The sequence below is a fragment of the Pseudophryne corroboree genome, chromosome 1, assembly GCF_028390025.1.
Source record: "Pseudophryne corroboree isolate aPseCor3 chromosome 1, aPseCor3.hap2, whole genome shotgun sequence".
Taxonomy (NCBI): Eukaryota; Metazoa; Chordata; class Amphibia; order Anura; family Myobatrachidae; genus Pseudophryne; species Pseudophryne corroboree.
Genome location: NC_086444.1, coordinates 448,126,039 through 448,139,991, shown reverse-complemented (window position 1 = coordinate 448,139,991; position 13,953 = coordinate 448,126,039). Strand labels below are relative to the sequence as shown.

The 13,953-nt window shown below is 48.1% G+C and overlaps 1 protein-coding gene and 1 non-coding gene across 2 annotated transcripts in view; one reads left to right on the top strand and one right to left on the bottom strand.

Moving 5' to 3' along the window:
- Positions 1 to 7,525, bottom strand: part of PRMT5 (protein arginine methyltransferase 5) — a 126,057-nt gene extending 118,532 nt beyond the window's left edge. The window contains exons 1-2 of the mRNA XM_063913566.1: positions 7,266 to 7,525; positions 4,271 to 4,389 (exon numbers count right to left, since the gene is read on the bottom strand). Of these exons, the coding sequence (XP_063769636.1) occupies positions 4,271 to 4,389; positions 7,266 to 7,363 (217 nt within the window). The 5' untranslated portion in view covers positions 7,364 to 7,525. The remainder of the gene's footprint in view (positions 1 to 4,270; positions 4,390 to 7,265) is intronic.
- A 174-nt stretch (positions 7,526 to 7,699) lies between these two features.
- On the top strand, positions 7,700 to 7,772 carry TRNAR-ACG (transfer RNA arginine (anticodon ACG)). The gene has a single exon. It is a non-coding gene; the product is annotated as a tRNA-Arg (tRNA).
- Positions 7,773 to 13,953: the final 6,181 nt, after the last annotated feature.

Sequence of the window (13,953 nt, the reverse complement as noted above, 5' to 3'; positions counted from 1 at the left end):
GTGAATAAGTAACTCTAACTCTGTTGGAGTACTACTGCCTGGTTTAAAAACCAGCAAAGACTAAATGGCAACCTGCCCAAACCGTTCGACAGAGGCAGTTTTGTCTTTTAAGCTGTAAATAGCTGAGACATGCATGAGTTGAAGTCATGAAACCTCGCAACCGTAACATGTAAAGACGCGCTTCCCCAACTGTAAAGGAGGTCATCAAACCACTGGCTTGCTGACTGTAACGTCCGGTCGTTACAAGGCGTGACTGTTTCTTATAAAGGGATAAAACGCCGTTACTAGTATACTGTATGCGGTAATGGCTGAATATCATAAAGGGATAAATATATCAAATTTAGGAGCAAACCAGCTCTGGCCTTGTCGCGCTTAACTAGCGACAATGAAAGTAACCGGCGTTAGCAGAAGCTTTACAGATATACTCTGCAGCTTCTTTTAACCGTGATCGTCATTGTTTCATACATAAATTCTAGTGACCCAAATGTATCCTGGGTTTTTATAATGTTTGGCAGAAACGCATCTAGCAATGGCGGTTCGCGTTCTTTTGGAAACGATTATGTATGGTTGTCAAAAAACCCCGCACTATCTGAGTGCTGGACTAATGTACCCTTCTCACTCGTAGTTATCGGTGTGAGATTTTGACATAGAATCGTGCATTAATATTATAAGACCAGTGAAATAAACACTCTGGTACCCAAAGGGAAATTGGCCCTTTGGAAAGACTGTCTTTTGTTAGAGCTGGCGGAGTCATTCCGAGACTCCGATGTTACCGCTCTTTTAATTTGAATTGCCAATGTTAACATAGGATTCTGTAAAATTAATTTTAGTCTGCACTAGCGCCTTACTCGCTATGTAGACAAACACCATAATATGCAACAGACAGACACTTGCACGACTTTGTGTTATATATATATATATATGTTATTGCTGAACAGCATATTCATATGAAACTCATGCTTGTTTCTCTTTATGTGAAAAGCAGTTCACATGGGCATATGAAACCCGAACCAAATTCCTACTAACTCCCCTGCGCCTCTGGTGGCTTAGAGATGTAGGGCAGGAATGTTCTAGAATTATGTAGAAATACAGATTACATGGCGGCCAGGAATTTTCTAGAATTATGTAGAAATACAGATTACCTGGCTAACTTATGTGAAACCTGAACCAAAAAATTCCCACTAACACCCCTGCGCCTCCTTGTGGAGTAGAGGTGTATGGCCGGAATGTTCAGGAATTATAAGCTGGAAAAACAGCAATGATTAAAATGGCCCTAATGCCATGCTTTCACTGAAAATCACAGGACAGGTTACCTGCTGCAGTATTAATATAGGCTTAATAGCCTATTATACAGTTTTAACACAGGTCTAGGTACAGTAAAATACCTGCATTTAGTTAGCCATTAACATGAACACTGCCTGCAGTGAATTTAGTTAATAGAAAATACCAGGAAACATGGTTAAAAAAAAAAATTCAATAGGTTATTACATTGATAGCCTATTCATTACTGTTTAAAAAGCTGACCAGCCTATTATTAACCCATGCAGCCTTGCTATATGGTGCTGCTGCTATGGGCATACTCCCCCTCACCCCCCCTGCAGCTGCGCTGCTTGTGAGGAAGTTTCCCCATGCTACCTGCAGCGGACGGGAGAGCCGGGGAGCGCTGTGTGCAGCGGACGGGAGAGCCGGGGAGCGCTGTGTGCAGCGGACGGGAGAGCCGGGGAGCGCTGTGTGCAGTGGACGAGAGAGCCGGGGAGCGCTAAGAGCGGCCGGCGCCTTCTCATAACAGCGGCGTGTGGTGTCAGCGCAGGAAGAGCGGCCGGCGTCTGTAAGTGACGTGCGGCCGCTCTGTCTTAGCAAGCGGGTAGAGTGGCTGGCTCGGGCGGCGCCTGTGCCGGTAATCAGCGCTGGGAGAGCGGCCGGCGTCTCTGAGTGACGTGCGGCCGCTCTGATCTCTAGCTCATTCCAGCGGTGGCAAACACCCACACAGCAGGGCGGCAGCGTGAGCTGACCGCCCTGACCCCCCACCATTGCCGCACTTACTGTAAGCTACGTCCTGCTTGTGACGGGCTTTCCTCCTGGCTGTGACGGGGCTTTCTGTAAGCTCCGTCCAGTGTCAGACCCTGTGGCTGGGCATAGCGCGTATGAGCTCCCCCTGCTGTGCAGCCGGACGGAGCTCAGTATGAGCGCGAGGTTTTAACACAGGCCTCATTAACCCCTACATAGCGGGGCGGCAGCCTGCGCTGACCGCCCCGTTTCCCCAGCCTACCTTCAGCTTCAGTGATGTGACTCATGGCTGTGACGGGCTTCTTCTCCGTTCAGCTCTGTAGTCCTGGCTGCGACGGGGCTTCTATGTGTAAGCTCCGTTCCAGTCAGCTTCCCAGTGATCTATGGCTGCGACGGGCTTCTTCTGTGCAAGCTCCGTCCAGCTCTCTAGTCCTGGCTGCTTGTAGGAGCAGTGGGCTGTCTATGGCTGTGAGGGTGCTCTTTGTGAGGACCGACACGCCATGCTGTCTGTGGCTGTGAGGGTGCTCTTTGTGAGGACCGACACGCCATTCGCTGCCCGTGCAGCGGCACTATCCCGGACCCATGTTTTTCCAGAAACTGGGAAGGGATGTGCTAAGTGTAAAAATAAAAATTAAAAATAAAAATCCAAGTGTGGTTGTACCACAAGCCGATGTTCGTGCTGTGAGCACCGAAAAAACACTGAGGTCGTACACTGAGGTACTCGGGGATATGGAGGGGGGGGAGGGTCCTAAATTTAAATATTCAGTGCCCTTGTTCGGCTACGCCCGTCCATATCCCAAGAGTACTCCAGTGACCCCTAGTGGATGATAAAGAAAATAAGTGCTCCCTTATAGCTGCTTTGTTATATCAAAATATCGCCATAAATTTGCCCCCCCTCTCTGTTTTACCCTGTTTCTGTAGTGCAGTGCAGGGGAGAGACTTGGGAGCCGTCCTGACCAGCGGAGCTGTGAGAGGAAATGGCGCCGTGTGCTGAGGAGATAGGCCCCGCCCCTTTTCTGGCGGGCTCGTCTCCCGCTATTTAGAGAAATCAGGCAGGGGTTAAATATCTCCATATAGCCTCTGGGGGCTATATGTGAGGTATTTTTAGCCTTTATATAGGTTACATTTGCCTCCCAGGGCGCCCCCCTCCCAGCGCCCTGCACCCTCAGTGACTGCCGTGTGAAGTGTGCTGAGAGGAAAATGGCGCACAGCTGCAGTGCTGTGCGCTACCTTTAGAAGACTGCAGGAGTCTTCAGCCGCCGATTCTGAACCTCTGCTGACTTCAGCATCTGCAAGGGGGCCGGCGGCGCGGCTCCGGTGACCATCCAGGCTGTACCTGTGATCGTCCCTCTGGAGCTTGATGTCCAGTAGCCAAGAAGCCAATCCATCCTGCACGCAGGTGAGTTGACTCCTTCTCCCCTCAGTCCCTCGCTGCAGTGATCCTGTTGCCAGCAGGAATCACTGTAAAATAAAAAACCTAGCTAAACTTTTTCTAAGCAGCTCTTTAGGAGAGCCACCTAGATTGCACCCTTCTCGGCCGGGCACAAAAATCTAACTGGAGTCTGGAGGAGGGTCATAGGGGGAGGAGCCAGTGCACACCACCTGATCTGGAAAAGCTTTACTTTTTGTGCCCTGTCTCCTGCGGAGCCGCTATTCCCCATGGTCCTTTCAGGAACCCCAGCATCCACTAGGACGATAGAGAAATATAGTTTGTAAAGAACGTGTTCTTGCTGCATGACATACTTTTTCAGAAGATTGATGTTTTGTAAACATTACCAGTTTTCTGTGTTTTAAAGTTTAGTATTTGTCATTAGAACATTAGTTTCTATGGACACATTTATTTGTTCTGTTTAGATGCAGCGCATTACCACTCCTAATACACATTTAGGTATGGATTTAGACTTGTGATGTTCTGCTCTAGAAACAACAAATATTTGCTTCCCTCCACTTACTACCATTTTTCTCATAATACAGATGCACTTTTACTTGCGAAGAGGTTCCATACTCTCAGCTGTATCATGCACAGACAGGTCTATTGCATAAGCGATTTCTAACCGGATCTATTTTAAGGGGCTCATTTGCATGCCTAAAAACTTTAAAATGCCCACACATTACCTTAATTTCAGTATTGACAAAAATAGAAGAAGATCTTAACACCCAACTATCACTTATTCCAGAATGATCTACAATTCCACTAAATACCTTCAGATCCCCAATTGCTCCTAGTGGCAGATAAAAATAGTGTATGTTAATAAATACCTACCACGTCCCGAAAGTAGTAGGTCTGAGCGAGTCTGTGGTCCGGATCGTGATCTAGCTGGCTCCTGGAAAAATTCTCGTTTAAAGCGTGGATGGAAGATTGGCATACAGAGGAAGTCAAAGCTAAGACAAGTGAGAGAAGAAAAAAAAGTAACCTAAAAAAGGAGTTTTTAGAAGAAAAAGCAAAACTAATTTAATAGAAAATACTAAACCATAAAAAATAAATTAAAACAATATATTAAAATGTGTAACAAACATGGCAAATAATCCTATCTTTCAACACAACTGTTGTGAGTGCTACATGTAATTACAAATTACCAACTATCTCTAATAACATAACAGCAGCCACACAAACCTAACAAACAGTTCATGTTTTCCAGGTCACCTAGCAGGTGCACAGGTGTACTCATTACTCGCTGACACATTTCAATATATCCACAGGTGGATTCATTATTTCACTTGTGATTCTGTACAGAGACCTGGAAAAGCTGAACTGTGTGGGGTCCTGAGGAGTTTGAGAATATGTGACCTAAAGCAAACAAATCTTTCAAAGTAGATAGGCACCGCAGGTGAAGGCTTGGAGGTTGGCTTGTGGCCACACACCTAAAGGCTGTTAATCCAGGCACACACTAAACAATATATTGTTCCAAAGCGTATCAGAACGATATATCAGCCATATCGTTTAGCGTGTACAGCCAGTCTGCATGCCTCTACTGCCATTAGCGTTGTCTTCTGGTCGACCTTGCTGCAGGCTCAATCAGAATGCAGCATGGCATCCCCTGCATCAGCAAGTGTGTATGCATTTGCCAATGCAAGGTACCGTCAGTTAGGTACACATCGCTCCAGTGTGTCCCCTCCCCCCGGCTTTACCCAGTCATAGTACATATGAGATGTAATCCATATGGTATGCTAGCTTCCATTACCACCACATCATGATACTGTTTCGCATACCCCTTATTATACAGTATATAAAGAATAAATGGCACACAAGGGCTTTTACAGTGAAAGTATTTAAAAGTCCTTGAGTGTTGTTTCTTTTTTCTGTCTACTAGGCCGTGCACACTGGCCAATAATCCTCAAAGATATCATTATTGAACGAGATAACGTTCATATCTTTGAGTGTGGAGTCACCAGCGATGAACGATGCGCGGCCCCACGCTCGTTCATCGCTGGTGCCCCGTCTGCTGTGCATGCAGGCCAATATGGACGATCTCATCCATATTTGCCCGTCACTGCCCTCCCGCCACCGGGTCGGCCATATCCGCCGTTGCGCAGCTCGGCGGCGGATCGTTAAATGTGTAGGGCCCTTATGTATAATGATGCAATTCACCCCAGCCCACTTAGTGGCCTCCTGTATCTCTCCTCCGAGAGGTGATGGTGGGGTTTGCAGGTTAGGGGGCGCTAAGCTGAAGCTTTGCCTAGGGTGCAGAGAGACCTTGCACCGGCCCTGATAAAACCTGGTCTATATTGGAAGGAAAGAAGTTTCCCACCCAACTGTGGTTTTCTGGATAATGGTAAAAGGTAGTTGTTGGGAGGGAGGGAGGGGGGTGTACTCATCTGCACTGGTTACTTGGTGCTGTATTGTTATGGTATGACGGCTGGTGGTGTGGATATTACAGGGCACGTTACTCAGCAGGGGAGAGCTATAAGTAATGCTAGCATCACCGTTTGGTGTTCCACAATGTTTCTGTATTCCAAGTGTGTAAAGCGCATGTACAAACTGTAGAAATTAATAATCCCCCAGGACCTGCCTATTCAGCATAACTAAACCAAATTGTCTGTGTTAAATCCTGAAGTGTGTAATTCAGCGTACAGTCAGAATTTTTGTTCTCCAGTTATAAATTGGGATGCTTTCACTACTACCCCTTTCACACCGCACAAATAACCCAGTATCGACCTGGCATATTGCCGGGTCGGTGTGCGGTGTGAAAGAACCATGGTGGATTTCCCAAGTCGCCTGACTCGGTAATTCAACCCGGGAATAAAGCAGTGTTATTCCTGGGTTGAATACCCGGGCAGTGGCAGCGTAAACGGGTTCCCGGGTCAATGCGGCCCGGGGCCCATTCACTAGATAGGACCCAGGGCCCATTCATTAGATAGGAACAGGCGGTGTGGTGATGAGCTCATCTCCCAGTGCCGCTCCCGATGCCGGCTCCGCCCCCCACCGCTATGGCAATCCGCCTTGCATATTGCCGGGTCAGGGAAGCCTGCTGTAGCATCCAATGCTGGATCCCACCCGGGAAGGAACCGTTTCCAATTCCCCAGTGGGATTCGGCATTTGCGATATACTGTATATGGCGTCTTGTAGGGATATTTAATTGGGGTTGGGTACGGGATGTCGCTGGTCAGAATACAGACAGCAGCATCCCGACCACCCCAACACCGAACATCCTAACCCTCCCTGGCATACAAACATTGAGGACCTTGGCTGTCGGGATTCTGGCGTCAAATATTTGTATGCTCCTTATTGTGTTCCATGCCTTCATCTGACAGTCCATTACTGACCCGCATACAGTGACATCCATCATTTTGCTTAATAAATTCTGTGGTGCCCTCCAGTGGCCGGCGCCCCTAGGCAGCCGCCTAAAGCTACCTAACTGTAGAGCTGGCCCTGGGTTTTATTACAAAAGCTAATGTACAAACAGCACTAGTTACCTAACTATATTATAGTACACAAGGCAGATCTGAGACAATATAATAATTGCCTAGGGAAGCCATCCCCGGGCTCTGTGATGGGGACAGAGGAATGACCACGTGCTTGGTTACATCCTACCAGCCCCTGCCTCCCACATCCCCCGACATCATGGTGACATATAGATATATATATATATATATATATATATATATTCTCAAGCACTGCACACAGAGCGGTGGCGCTGCATGCGACAGGAGGATACAGAGTAGCGCACACTGCGGGTCACACTACACAGCAACCAGCACAGCGCACATGTCTTCGGTCCCAACACATGTCACATCTCAGCGGCCACCCTGAGCCTCACCCCTGCTTGGCCACTGCCCCTAGGGTGTCCGCCACCTCCGGGACACAGCTGAGATCTCGTCCGCTGGACACCCGGCCTCCACCGCTGCCAGCCGCCATCTTCACCGTAGGACCACTCCACGCGCGCTGACCAAGTCACACGCCTCTCTCTAGACACCTGTCACCAACAGCCAATAAGAACGGGTAAAGGGGGACGAGTGATCGACCAATCAGGCAAGGCCATTCTACGCCGACGAAAGGCATACAGTGCCGCGAGAGTGGCCAGCCAATTAGTGAGAAGGACTGTTCCGGGGGGACGCACCTTGCTAAGGGGTCGGCTTTTTTTTTCTCAGTGCTTGTTACCACGCCCAGACACAACCATAGCAACAGTCAAGCGACCCAATCACAGCTCGAATTTGTTTATAGGGCATGATTAATTCTTTGCTACATGTCAATGGGCCAGTGGCGCAATGGATAACGCGTCTGACTACGGATCAGAAGATTCTAGGTTCGACTCCTGGCTGGCTCGGAGATTTTTTTTTCCCCCCTGAGCTTTCTAATTACGTTATAATTTACTAATGATGAGAATTAAACATTTCACCGTTTTCATTTTATTGTTGTAAAGAAAAGAAATCCAATACTAGATGTGAATAAGAAAGCTGAATAGTTTGAATATTTTAAATGGTTTACATTTTTGTAACTACTTTTGTAAATGTGCAAAAAATTGTAGCTAAACCTTTCTACCTGTTTATTAGCATAAGTATATATTATACAGGAATATAAAAAAATAAAAAAAACTACTAAGCATGCCGCCAAACATTAAGTTCCAGGATATCTCGACCCTTGCTTGTGACGCCGTCTGGGATGGGGTGCAGTCTCGCAGATAGGGGCCGTGACCTCACACAATGTGCAGCACTCGCGAGCCACAGCATGCCCAGCGCTCTGTAAGATGAGCATGCCCCCCAGTCATGTCCTCAGCCCATTTCTCCCAGTGAATAGATGTATGCGCACAGCATCTATTCACCACAGCCCTGCAGCAATTGAGAGAGAGTCTCCCAACTGGCTGCTCCCCCCCAACCGAAGGTCACTGCAACCCACGGGTGGGATAACGAGACAGTGCCCAAAAAACATGACTGTCCCACTAAAGTCAGAACAGTTGGTAGGTATGCAAAAGCAGCCTAAACCTAATCTCTCTCCCCTCCGCAGCTTACATGTCCTGTATCCCAGTGCCCGGTCGTTCAGGATCCCGACGCCAAGATGGTAATCCTATCAGGGATGCAGGTGTCGGCATTCCAAATAGTGTTGGGATTCCAGCATCAGATCCCCGTTAGGGGGTATGGCCCCAAATGTGTTAAGCGATAAATCTGAGACGCATAAGGAGAGATAAATGACCAGCCAAACAGCTTCCTAACTGCCATGTCACAGGCTGTTTGAAAAATGAAAGTTAGGAGCTGGTTGGATGGTCATTAATCACTCCTTATGCGTCTCAAGATTTATCTCTTGTTAACACTTAAGGCCCATATACACTGGGCGATTTTGAGCTGAAAGCAGCTCACTTTTGGTGTTTTGAGCTGCTTTCAGCTCAGAACCGCCCAATGTGTATGCCCCGGCGATGAGCATTGATGCGCGCTCCCGATTCATCGCCGGTCGGCCGCCGTTCATCTGCTGGTATTAGCGTCCTGCTATGGAAAGCCGTTCACCCCCGCTGACATCGCTGGGCAGGGGGGGGAAATCGCTCAGTGTGTATGCACTGAGCGATTTTCATCCCAGCAATGTCAGCGATCATCGCTTGTGCATACACGCTGGGAACCACCGATGAATTAATTGTTGAAACACCTGGGGATGTAGACCCCATTCCCCCAGATGGAGGTCGTGTCTGCTGAGGAAGCCCACTGCCCAGTTGTCCACTCCTGGAATGAATACGGTTGAGATGACCCTTGCGTTGGCCTCCGCGCAGAGGAGGATTTTTGACACTTCTCGCATCGCTGCTCTGCTTCTTGTTCCCCCTTGTCTGTTTATGTACACCACCGCCATGGCGTTGTCCGATTGAACCTGGATCGCTCGATCCCTGAGGAGATAGGAAGCTTGCAGAAGGGCATTGTAAATTGCCATGAGTTCCAGGACGTTTATCGGTAGAGTAGATTCCTGAACCGACCATATCCCCTGAAATTGGGCTCCTTGGGTCACAGCCCCCCAACCCCGGATGCTGGCATCCATTGTCAGTAGAATCCACGAGTGGATATTGAAATTCCTGCCTTCTACCTGGTGAGGAACTTGTAGCCACCATAACAGAGAAATCAGGGCTTTTCAGAGATAAGGTCACTTCCTGATGCATGTGAAGGTGAGACCCCGACCATTTGTCCAGCAGATCCAGCTGAAAAGGCATGAAATCTGCTGTTTGGGATTGCCTCGTAAACAGCTACCATCTTGCTCAGCAAACATATGCAAAGATGTATGGACACATTGCGAGGACGGAGCACTGAGCGAACCAAAGCCTGGATGGCCAAGGCCTTGTCCAACGGGGGAGAAATAACTTTTGAGATAATGTATCCAGTATCCTTACCAGGAATTGGAAACGTTGGGTCGGTTCCAGGTGAGATTTCTGGAAGATTAGAATCCACCCATGATCCGCAAGCAGGCGAGTCATCAGATCGATGCTGTGCAGTAGACGTTCCCTGGACATAGCCTTTATCAGGAGATTGTCCAAGTAGGGGACTATGGTGACTCCCATCCTGCGCAGTTGCAGCATCATCTCCGCCATGACTTTGGTGAAAACCCTCGGAGCTGTGGACAAGGCCTGAAACTGGAAGTGGTCGTCCAAAATGGCAAACTTGAGGTAAACCTGATGAGGGGGCCACATGGGAATGTGTAGGAAAGCATCCTTGATATCCAGGGATTCTAACAATTCCCCCTCCTCCACACCAGACACCACTGCCCGCAGGAATTCCATCTTGAATTTGAACACCCGCAGATACGGGTTTAGAGACTTCAGGTTTAAGATGGGCCGCACCGAACCGTCCGGTTTTGGAACGACAGAAAGACTGGAGTAAAACCCCCTTTTCTGTAAAGGAGGAGGTACAGGAACTACCACCCCTATCCGCAAAAGTTTTTGAATAGCTTCTTGCAAGGTAACTTTTGCATCGGGTAAAACTGGTAAACCCGATTTCAAAAATCTGTGAGGAGGAAGTGTTTGAAATTCCAACCGGTATCCCTGAGACATGAGATCCCTCACTCAAGGATCCCAGCAGGACTCCGCCCACACATGGGCGAAGTGTTGAAGGCGAGAACCCCCCTGAAAGTCACCTTGCTGCTGGGGCCAACCGTCACGTGGAAGGCTTAGTGGCAGGGGATCCGGTGGTCTGGTCCAGGGAAACAGCAGTTGCAAATTTACGGGACTTACCACGAGAACCTCTGGAAGTAGTGGAGAACCCTCGGCCCCTGCCTCTGAACCTTGCCACACGAAAGGACTGCAAGGAAGAACGTCGAGCAGGTGGCGTGCCAACGGCAGATAGGTAGACTTACCTGCCGTTGCCTGGGAGATCAATTTATTTAATTCATCCCCAAACAAGGCATCACCTGTAAAGGAAAGATTTTCAACACCCTTTTTGGATCAGTGTCCGCTGACCATTGATGCAACCACAGAGTCCTGCGTGCCAACACTGCCATAGCAGTAGTGCAGCTATTTATCTTACACAGTTCCTTAATAGCCTCACTCATAAAATTTGCAGCATCCTGTATGTGTTGCTGCAGAGTAATGACCTCATCCTGGGGCAGAGGGTTTAAACCATCAATAACAGTATCAGACCATTTAACCAGTGTCCTGGAAATACACCCACAAACAATTGTGGGGTGTTTTGCTGCACCTGCTGCCGTATAAATTGCCTTGAGCATGGTCTCAATTTTACGGTCAGCTGGCTCTTTCAGGGTTACAGCCCCTGGCACCGGCAGTACCAATTTCTTAGACAATCTGGAGACAGACGTATAGACTGATGGGGGGTTTTCCCATACCTTCCTATCCTCAGCTGTGAAGGGAAAAGTAGATAGAAACCTCTGAGGAATTTTAAACTTCTTGTCAGGGTTTACCCATGCCTCCCTGTCCAGGGAGTTTAATTCCTTTGACACAGGAACAGTGGCTGAGGTCTAAGGGTCTAACATTAAAATACACTGCTCCAAAAAATAAAGGGAACACTAAAAAAACACATCCTAGATCTGAATGAATGAAATATTCTTATTAAAAACTTTGTTCTTTACATAGATGAAGGTGCTGACAACAAAATCACACAAAAATTATCAATGGAAATCAAATTTATTAACCCATGGAGGTCTGGATTTGGAGTCACACTCAAAATTAAAGTGGAAAAACACACTACTGGCTGATCCAACTTTAATGTAATATCCTTAAAACAAGTCAAAATATGGCTCAGTAGTGTGTGTGGCCTCCACGTGCCTGTATGACCTCCCTATAATGCCTGGGCATGCTCCTGATGAGGTGGCGGATGGTCTCCTGAGGGATCTCCTCCCAGACCTGGACTAAAGCATCCGCCAACTCCTGGACAGTCTGTGGTGCAACGTGGCGTTGGTGGATGGAGTGAGACATGATGTCCCAGATGTGCTCAATTGGATTCAGGTCTGGGGAACGGGCGGGCCAGTCCATAGCATCAATGCCTTCGTCTTGCAGGAACTGCTGACACACTCCAGCCACATGAGGTCTAGCATTGTCTTGCATTAGGAGGAACCCAGGGCCAACCGCACCAGCATATGGTCTCACAAGGGGTCTGAGGATCTCATCTCGGTACCTAATGGCAGTCAGGCTACCTCTGGCGAGCACATGGAGGGCTGTGCGGCCCCCCAAAGGAATGCCATCCCACACCATTACTGACCCACTGCCAAACCGGTCATGCTGGAGGATGTTGCAGGCAGCAGAACGTTCTCCTTGGCGTCTCCAGACTCTGTCACGTCTGTCACATGTGCTCAGTGAGAACCTGCTTTCATCTGTGAAAAGCACAGGGCGCCAGTGGCGAATTTGCCAAGCTTGGTGTTCTCTGGCAAATGCCAAACGTCCTGCACGGTGTTGGGCTGTAAGCTCAACCCCAACCTGTGGACGTCGGGCCCTCATACCACCCTCATGGAGTTTGTTTCTGATCATTTGAGTAGACACATGCATATTTGTGTCTTGCTGGAGGTCATTTTGCAGGGCTCTGGCAGTGCTCCTCCTTGCACAAAGGCGGAGGTAGCGGTCCTGCTGCTGGGTTGTTGCCCTCCTACGGCCTCCTCCATGTCTCCTGATGTACTGGCCTGTCTCCTGGTAGCGCCTCCATGCTCTGGACACTACGCTGACAGACACAGCAAACCTTCTTGCCACAGCTCGCATTGATGTGCCATCCTGGATGAGCTGCACTACCTGAGCCACTTGTGTGGGTTGTAGACTCCGTCTCATGCTACCACTAGAGTGAAAGCACCGCCAGCTTTCAATAGTGACCAAAACATCAGCCAGAAAGCATAGGAGCTGAGAAGTGGTCTGTGGTCACCACCTGCAGAACTCCTTTATTGCTAATTGCCTATAATTTCCACCTGTTGTCTATTCCATTTGCACAACAGCATGTGAAATTGATTGTCAATCAGTGTTGCTTCCTAAGTGGACAGTTTGATTTCACAGAAGTGTGATTGACTTGGAGTTACATTGTGTTGTTTAAGTGTTCCCTTTATTTTTTTGAGCAGTGTACAACTCATCATCCGGTTCTGCCTCCTGAACCTGTATGTGAAGAATCTCTCTTATAGCATAAATGAGGGCCTCCACCCCAGGGGACAGAGAGCTGTCCTCATCCATCTCATCATCATCCAAATCAAGCTGATCAGAATCAGACTCAGACTGGAGCACCTGTGGAAGTGAGCGTTTACAGTGGGGCAAAAAAGTATTTGGACAGCCACCGATTGTGCAAGTTGACCCACTTAAAAAGATGAGAGAGGTCTGTAATTTCCATCATAGGTACACTTCAACTGTGAGAGACAGAATCTGAAAAAAAATAAACAGGAAATCACATTGTATGATTTTTAAACAATTTACTTGTATATTCTTGCGTAAAATAAATATTTGGACACCTACCAAGCAGCAAGATTTCTGGCTCTTACAGACCTGTTACTTCTTCTTTAAGAAGCTCTTCTATCCTCCACTTGTTACCTGTATTAATGGCACCTGTTTGAACTGGTTATCTGAATAAAAGACACCTGTCCACACTCTCAGTCAGACTGCTACCTCTCCACCATGGCCAAGACCAGAGAGCTGTCTAAGGACACCAGGGACAAAATTGTAGAGCTGCACAAGTCTGGGATGAGCTATTCAACAATAGGCAAGCAGCTTGGTGAGAAGAGATCAACTGTTGGCGCAATTATTAAAAAATGGAAGAAATACAAGATCACTGACAATCTCCTTCGACCTGGTGCTCCATGCAAGATCTCACCTCGTGGGGTATCAATGATCTTGAAAATGGTGAGGAATCAGCCCAGAACTACACCAGGGGACCTGGTCAATGACCTCAAGAGAGCTGGGACCACAGTCACAAAGGTTACCATTAGTAACACACTACATCATCATGGATTGAAATCCTGCAGCGCCCGAAAGGTCCCCTGCTTAAGCCAGCACATGTCCAGGCCCATCTAAAGTTTGCCATTGACCATCTGGATGATCCAGAGGAGGATTGGGAGAATGTAAT